General features: G+C 43.7%; 1 protein-coding gene across 1 annotated transcript; it reads right to left on the bottom strand.

Annotated features, from left to right (window-relative positions):
• Window positions 1–333: 333 nt before the first annotated feature.
• Window positions 334–1260, bottom strand: LOC134981308 (olfactory receptor 5AS1-like). Its single transcript, XM_063948651.1, has one exon. The coding sequence runs from the start codon at window positions 1258–1260 to the stop codon at window positions 334–336; it is 927 nt and encodes a 308-aa protein (XP_063804721.1).
• Window positions 1261–8252: the final 6992 nt, after the last annotated feature.

Below are 8252 nucleotides of genomic sequence, written 5' to 3' on the forward strand. Positions count from 1 at the left end.
AATCAATATGTGATCAATAAAGTTCAATCATTTCTATCAATCATGATTTCCTACTATATCTAAACAGCAGGAAAGTCAGTTCTTGCTCTGTTCATTATCATGCACTTTATGTGTTATTCCATTTTATTGTAACAGTTACTGTGTATGTACAATTCTTATTTATTATACAACCGTTTGATGTTTCAAGAAGATTCCATATTATTTAGGTGTACCACCATGCAGCTCCTAAATCACATAAAAGTGTCCCAACATAGGAGCTTTAATAAAATAATTGATAAAGTAAACATTACTAAATATGAGGTCACTTCATATTAAGTATTGGTTTTGGATAGTTTATCGCCTACTGAGATGATTGATTATGGTGTCTTTTACATCCTTATTCCTCACGCTGTATATGAAAGGGTTCAACATTGGCGTCACTGCTGTATAGAGAATAGACACAACTATGTCTGTTTCTTGAGAGTAACTGGAGCGTGGCTGCAGATACATGAACATTATGGTCCCATAGTAGAGGGTGACAACATTGAGGTGGGAGGCACAGGTGGAGAAAGCTTTAAACCTCCCTTGGGAGTAACGGATCTTCAAGATGGAGGAGATAATATGGACATATGAAATAAGGGTCAACAAGAAAGAACATATAACGATAATCCCTGCTGAGATATACACTGCTATCTCATTGAGCCTAGTATCTTTGCAGGACAATCGCAGGAATGGAGGTACCTCACAGAAGATGTGGTTGACATGGTGGGACCTGCAGAATGGCAGTTGGAATGTGAGGGCCACATGAATGATGGAGTTGATGAAGCCCACACTCCATGACCCGGCAGCTAAACAAAAGCACAATTTCTTGTTCATGATGTTATTGTAGTACAACGGTTTACAGATGGCAGCAAACCTATCATAGGCCATGACGGCCAGTATTATACATTCTGCTGCCCCTAAAGCTAAAGAGAAGTACATCTGGACTGCACATCCTAATAGGGAAATACTTTTATTTATGGATAGGGTGTTTATAAGGAGTATTGGAACTATAGAGGAGGAGAAGCTTATGTCAATAATAGAGAGGTTACTCAGGAAGAAGTACATGGGACTGTGTAGTTTTGGGCTGATCCTCACTACGATGATCAGTAGAAGATTTCCTGATAATGTTATTATATACATCACCAAGAACATGAGGAAACAGATAACCTGGAGGTAAGGGACATTAGATAACCCAAGTAGGATGAACCTGTCTGGAGACGTTTGGTTTGAGTCATCCATAACATCCAGCTGATACCTGGAGGTAAGGAATGGAGAATACATAAATGAAAATTCACCTGTGTTCCTTTTAGACGACATTTGATTATCTGCCCCATCACCAAAACCAATGAATACAAATCCTAATAAGCAAAACACAGGTAATAAAGCATTAATTTACATTTCATTAAAAAACAAAACATAAATAATTTGTCAGGAACTGCACATGGTCATTTGTGTTCAGACAGCAGGGGGTAAATTTACAGTCGATTTTGATTTTTTTCAGTCTATTTTATTTCTATTTTCAAAATCGGGTATTTCCTAAAGGCAAAATGGACTGAAAATTCAATCAAAGTCGACTATAAACAGACTTTAGACTTAAAGATACCATCTCCAAAACCATCAGAACTTTTAGATAGACTTCTATTCAAAAGCTTATTTACTAACGGTTTGAAAACTGACTCAAAATTTAGCACGAATCACTAGAAATAATAGACACTACGGAAGCAGGTCTGTTTAACCTCTAATCCATGTGCATTGTGGGTCCATTGTGCATTTGTGGGTCTTACAGTGCATGGAGGATGGAAGTGATCTCACCCACACCCGGTGGAAGCAATACAATGTGAGTTCCGGTGGAAGAGCTGTGATGGAAACAACATGAGAGAGGGATGCCACATATGCTGGGAAGGCATTTAAGGTAAGTGTCTGGAGGAGATAGCTCATCCTCATTCCCCTGACAAAGCCTCTATGAAGGTGAAACACATTAGAGAGAGGAGCATTTGTGTCCCTTGACCAGGCTGCTCAGCTAATTTAATGGAGTCTTATTGGGTGAAATGTGCATCCGACTACCTACCTGGGCACCAGAGGTCCTTGTGCATAGTACCAGACCCAAGCACTTACAGCCTGATAAGTATAATTTTTATTACAAATAAGGTAAAGCTTTAGCTGTCCCAGGATGCATCAGGGGGGCCTCCTCTATAACCCCGCCTTCAGGCACTGTCAGCTCAGTTTTTAGTTGGTGCCTGCAGCAGCAGGTCACTAAACAGGAGGGCTGCTCTGGCAGCCTTAAAAGCTTTTTGCTGAAAATTGACTTTATTTCTTCAGGGCTGACAGCATTGCAAGTCTGACTGACTTCAGTGCGGCAGCTCCATCACCTCCCAAGCAGCGCCACATACTTCCGCTGGCCTGGTTCCCGGGTACTTGCGGCGGGGACGTCCGCGGACATAGGCACAATCCCGGACCACTCTCCAGGATTGCGTGGCTGCTACCGGGAGGCAGGTAAGAGGGTCTCCTAGCAGGACCCGCCATTAAATTGTGTTCCACCCGCGACCTAGAGAGACGGGCTGCAGCTCTGGCGTGGACACTGTCACTGGGCAGGGACCCCACTAGACCTCCTGGTCAATAGGAGCACAGGTCAAGTGTACTAACACCTAATTTAATAAGGCTCCATAGTACTGTCGAAGTCGGAAAAATGAGACATACAAAACTACACAGAGTGGCGCTTCTCGGTGGTGGCGTAAGGACGCAAGAGTTGTAGATTATCTCAAATCCGGCAATTTACAGGATCCCAAACAGCATGGATTCACTGGGGGGAGATCATGTCAAACAAATCTTATTGACTTTTTTAACTGTGTGACTAAAGTAATGGATAAAGGTGGAGCCATGGATATAGCTTATCTAGACTTTAGTATGCTTTTGACACTGTTACACATCGCAGACTGCTAAATAAACTTGAAAGTTTGGGATTGGATATTAGGATTATTGATTGGATAAGATCTTGGTTGAAGGATAGAAAACAGAGATTTGTGGTAAATGGAGTGCATTCACAGGAGGGAAATGTTACCAGTGGAGTACCCCAGGGATCTGTACTTGGACCAGTGCTTTTTAATATCTTTATTGGTGACATTGCAAATGGCATTAAAGGGAAAGTATGCCTTTTTGCAGATGACACAAAGGTATGCAACAGGGTAGACACACCAGGTGGGGTAAAACAAATTATTGAGGATCTAGGTAGACTAGAGAAATGGTCAAGAGTGTGGCAATTACAGTTTAATGCCAAAAATGCAAAATCATGCACTTGGGTCTCAAAAATCCAAAGGCTAAATATAGTATTAATGGCACTATACTGGAAACTACTGAGGAGGAAAAGGATCTAGGAGTCACTATTTCAGATGACTTAAAGGCAGGTAAGCAATGTAACAAAGCAATGAGGAAGGCTAGTCAGATGCTTGGCTGCATTGGGAGAGGAATCAGCAGCAGAAAGAAAGAAGTAATAATGCCACTGTGTAGGTCATTGGTACGGCCTCATCTAGAATACTGTGTTCAATTCTGGAGGCCATATCTTCAAAAGGATATTAATACATTAGATGCTGTACAAAGAAGAGTAACTAAAATGGCGCATGGCCTACATCACAAAACATACCCAGAAAGACTAAGAAATCTCAATATGTATAGTTTGGAGCAGAGAAGGGAAAGGGGGGACATGATAGAAACATTCAAATATATCAAGGGTTTTAACAAAGTCCAGGAGGGAAACATTCTCCAAATGAAGAGAAGCAATAGGACACGGACATGCACTGAGACTGGAGGGGGGGAGGTTCAGGGGAAATTTGCGGAAAAAATACTTCACAGAAAGGGTAGTGGACAAGTGGAATAGCCTCCCATCGGAGGTGGCAGAGGCTAAGACAGTAGAGCAATTTAAACATGCATGGGATATACATAAGGATATATTTACAAAGAAATAAGGATCAAATAAGGTTAGAGATAAAAATAATGTTAAAAAAAAAAAAAAAAAAGGGGGCAGACTAGATGGGCCAAGTGGTTCTTATCTGCCGACAAATTCTATGTTTCTATGTATATGGACGCACCATGCTTCTTTATCGCGCATCATGCATAGAGTCGCATGGCGTGCGTGTTGCCGCGTGGTGAGTGTATATATGGTACAAGGGGCAATCACTGAGAAATGCCATAAAGACGCATACGCATATTCATACAACACATAAATTACACATAGACAAAACATGTCCAACACAAGGATTGTATTGTATTTGTATATGTATTAAAGAGTGTAAAACCAGACATATATGTATTACTGAGACGGAACTAGTTAATCATATCATGTTTAGTGTCAAAATGGTCAGGAGAATGTGAGTAATAAACTGGTAGCTATGGGTAAATTGTCGTACATTGCGACAATTAGCTATGATCAAATGTAGGATTATAAAGTCACATTCTATGAGACAAAGGACCTCCTGCCTCAGCATTTCCAGTGGCAAACACCTGTACCTGCATCTTAAAACTGGACATTGCTCACATATGAACTGACCAATAACACACAATGAATGAGAAACCTCCCTCTCCTGAACCAATAGCAGAAGACCCAGCCCCAGATGTGTACCTTCTCCAATACACAGTATATAATCAGTGTTGCTGATTCTAACTGGTGATGACTGTCCTCTGAGCTAAGGGTGATGTATACTGGCTGTAATTGTTTCTTATGTAACTGTAACACTTTTATTTATATATGTTATACTGAATGATATACTGTACATATGTTACATATGTACATATGTACATATGTTATTTTGTATGCATACCTTTTAATATCAAATACATATTTATATTGTGCAATGTATAACAAAAAGGGCAACAAATCAGCAGAAACTCCTGCAACATGCAGAGTATGCTCCGCGGGTTTGACAGAGGAGGAAGCATTACATGATGGTCTCTGTACTGTTTGTCATATGCCTCCCAGTCAGTCTGCAGCTCCTGCACCTGGCCAGGAGCAACCATGTGCAGCATACTCTGGTGGAACGCCTTGCGCCTCCTATGGGGCCTCCTGTGGCATTACCCCCACAGATTGTACCTATGGTGAATCTACTGAGGCGGGAGTGTTGGCGGCTAAGGCGTCGGCTACGTCTGTCCTGGCACGCTGCATTCTGTGGTTGAGGTCGTGGAAAGTGGACTTGGACTCAAAGAAGATTTGGAAGACCCCCCCTTCACTGGGAACATCTTGTTTGGGGAAGACCTCAATAAAATGGTGTCTGAGTTAGCAGCTGCTAAGACGGCTTTTCTCCCCACCTCTAATCCTTCTCAGAAGGCAAAAAGCACCACTTGTTGTTCCTTTCGTCCTCAGTCATACCCTAGACAGTCTCGCGTTAATTAAAACTTCTAGACCCAAGGTGAAACAGCCCTGGGCAGCCCGTCAGCCTGCGGCATGATGGGGTGGGCCTTCCCCTGGGGGACCCCAGGGTGGAATGCCAACTTCTACAGTTCTCCCAGTTCTGGCTCACGACCACCCACACTTGGGTACTGAAAGTTGTCTCTCACGGGTACGCTATCTCATTCAAGAGCTGTCCCCCTCACCAGTTCTGCTCATTGTCTCACCCGTTGGACACTCAACCTCTGTAAACTCCCTCATGAGTACTGGAGTGGTAGTGCCGGTTCCTCTGTTCCAGAGGGGCAGAGGTTACTACTCGACTCTGTTTTTGGTTCCAAAACCCAATGGGTCATTCCGGCCCATACTCAACCTCAATTCTTTGAACAAGTTTGTGAGAGTATCCAATTTTCATATGGAAACGCTGCGCTCAGTGGTGCTGGCTATGGAACCCGGAGACTATATGGTATCCCTGGATATACAGGATGCATATCTGCATATTCCTATTGCCTTCTCACATCAGCAGTTCCTGTGGTTTGCTATTGGCGACCTTCATTACCAATTCCAGGCTCTGCCATTTGGACTGGCTACGGCTCCTTGGATCTTCACCAAGGTCATGGCCATTATGATGACTCATCTCTGTCATCAGGGAATCAGAATCCTCCCATATGTGAACGATCTTTTGATTTTGGCAAGATCACACAAAGTTCTCCTCAGTCATCTACAACTGACTGTGACTTTCCTACATGCTCACAGGTGGTCCCAACTCAGAACATGGTGCACCTAGGGGCACTACTGGACACTCACAGTCAGAGACTGTTCTTGGCCCCAGACAAGGTCCTGAAGCTTCAGTACAGGATAAGACACTTAATTCGTCGCCCCAGAGTGTTGATCCACTCAGCAATGCAAGTCCTTGGCCTGATGGTGTCATCCTTCGACATGATAGAGTACGCTCAATTTCACTCTCGTCCGCTACAACAGTGATTGCACATGCTTATACGCAAGCTGAACGTCCGGTTCCAGCTTCAATTAAGGCCCATTCTACTCGGTCTGTTGGACCTTCTTGGGCAGAACAATTGTGCAAGACGGCTACGTGGTCCTCAGTGAATACGTTTCTTAGGTTTTATGCCTTTGATACCTTTGTCTCCCAGGATGCTTCCTTTGGACGCCGGATTCTTACATCCGCTCAGGCGCGTCCCCTCCCTTGAGAACTGCTTTAGGACATCCCTGATGTTTCCCTGTGGAAACCTGTGTACCCTGCTGCAGAAAAGGAGAGTTATGGTAGACTTACCAGTGTTAAATATCTTTCTGCGAAGTACATTGGGTTCCACAGGACGCCCACCCTGACACACCTAGCTTCTTTGGTTTTGTATGGCATTAGCCACTGGTGCCTTCTCCTGTCGTGAGAATGTGTTCTTCTGTGACTAACATCTTCCTTCTTTCTTGCCTGCTTCCTGCATTGGACTGGTTAACAAAACTGAGCTCACAGTGCCTGGAGGCGGGGTTATAGAGGAGGCCCCCTGATGCATCCTGGGACAGCTAAAGCTTTACCTGTTGGTGCCTCTGGATTCAGATCCAGTCTACACCCCAATGTATTCCCTGTGGAACCCTGTGTACTTCACAGAAAGAGAGTTAACAATGGTAAGTCTACCATAACTCTCCTTATTTTCACGTGTGGATATATATAACAGTTGTGTGACCATATTAATGTACTCCTTTAGAGACCATACCTCTGAGTCACCTTAGGGCAGGACTGTCCAAACTGCGTCCCTCCAGCTGTTGTGAAACTACATATCCCAGCATGCCCTGGCACAGTTTTGCTGTCAGAGAATGCTAAAGCTGTGTCAGGGCATGCTGGGATGTGTAGTTTCTCAACAGCTGGAGGGCCGCAGTTTGGACATGCCTGCCTTAGGGTATCAGCATTGCAGATATATATTACTCTATCAAGCTCACTCTGATGTTAAATTAGGTTTCAAATTTACTACTATTAATAATTATATAGCCTACTAGTACTTACAAAGTCTAATACATGACTGGAGAGATATATGACATATTAGTACACCTGTAGATATCTATTGTTGCAAATTTGCTTACAACATTTCTGTCTCTTGGTAACGTGTACTTGCTGCCTTTTTCTGAGGGACTCTCCTTGTGTGGTGCTCTCGCCACTTCCCTGAGCTGGTATTTCCAACAGGGCTGAGGGTGAGAGTCCCTGCACAAAAGCAGATCCTTCCTTATCTATCTTTAATTTTCTCATCCCTGACCTACCCCAGCGCACTCTCATCCTCCTGTTCACTGTCAATTTGGACACATAGGAGGGCAGTAGATGCAAGGGAAAGGCAAAATGAGACTGTCTAAGTCATTATTTAGGGTTTAGAACCCTTTTAAAGTGATATTTACCCTTTGTTATTGTAAATATACTTACACAGACCTATATAATTATGTATTGTTAGTGCCTAAACGCATCTTGGACACTTGTATATTATTGTCTGAATGCACATATATTGATGTATTTAAGGTGGTATGAGGTACAAATTTTATGGACGGGATGCAGTTAGCATTCCGGCATTCAGGATGCCGGTGGTCATGTGACCGACGTCGGAATCCCAACACCACTCAGAATCCTGGTGCCGGAACTTCAACCGCCAACATCCTGAAGGTAAGTATCAGGGTCACTATTAAGGTTAGGGCCCGGGGGGGAAGGGGGTGTTAGGGTTAGGCACTAGAGGGGGTTGTTAGCTGTAGCCACCATCCCCCGAGCCTTAGCCCTATCCACTACCCTTCGAATCGTAACCCTAGCTGCCACCCCCAAATCTTAACCCCAGCCGGCACCTCAAGTGGGTTAGGGTAGGGGATGGGG

The sequence above is a fragment of the Pseudophryne corroboree genome, chromosome 12 (assembly GCF_028390025.1).
Source record: "Pseudophryne corroboree isolate aPseCor3 chromosome 12, aPseCor3.hap2, whole genome shotgun sequence".
Taxonomy (NCBI): Eukaryota; Metazoa; Chordata; class Amphibia; order Anura; family Myobatrachidae; genus Pseudophryne; species Pseudophryne corroboree.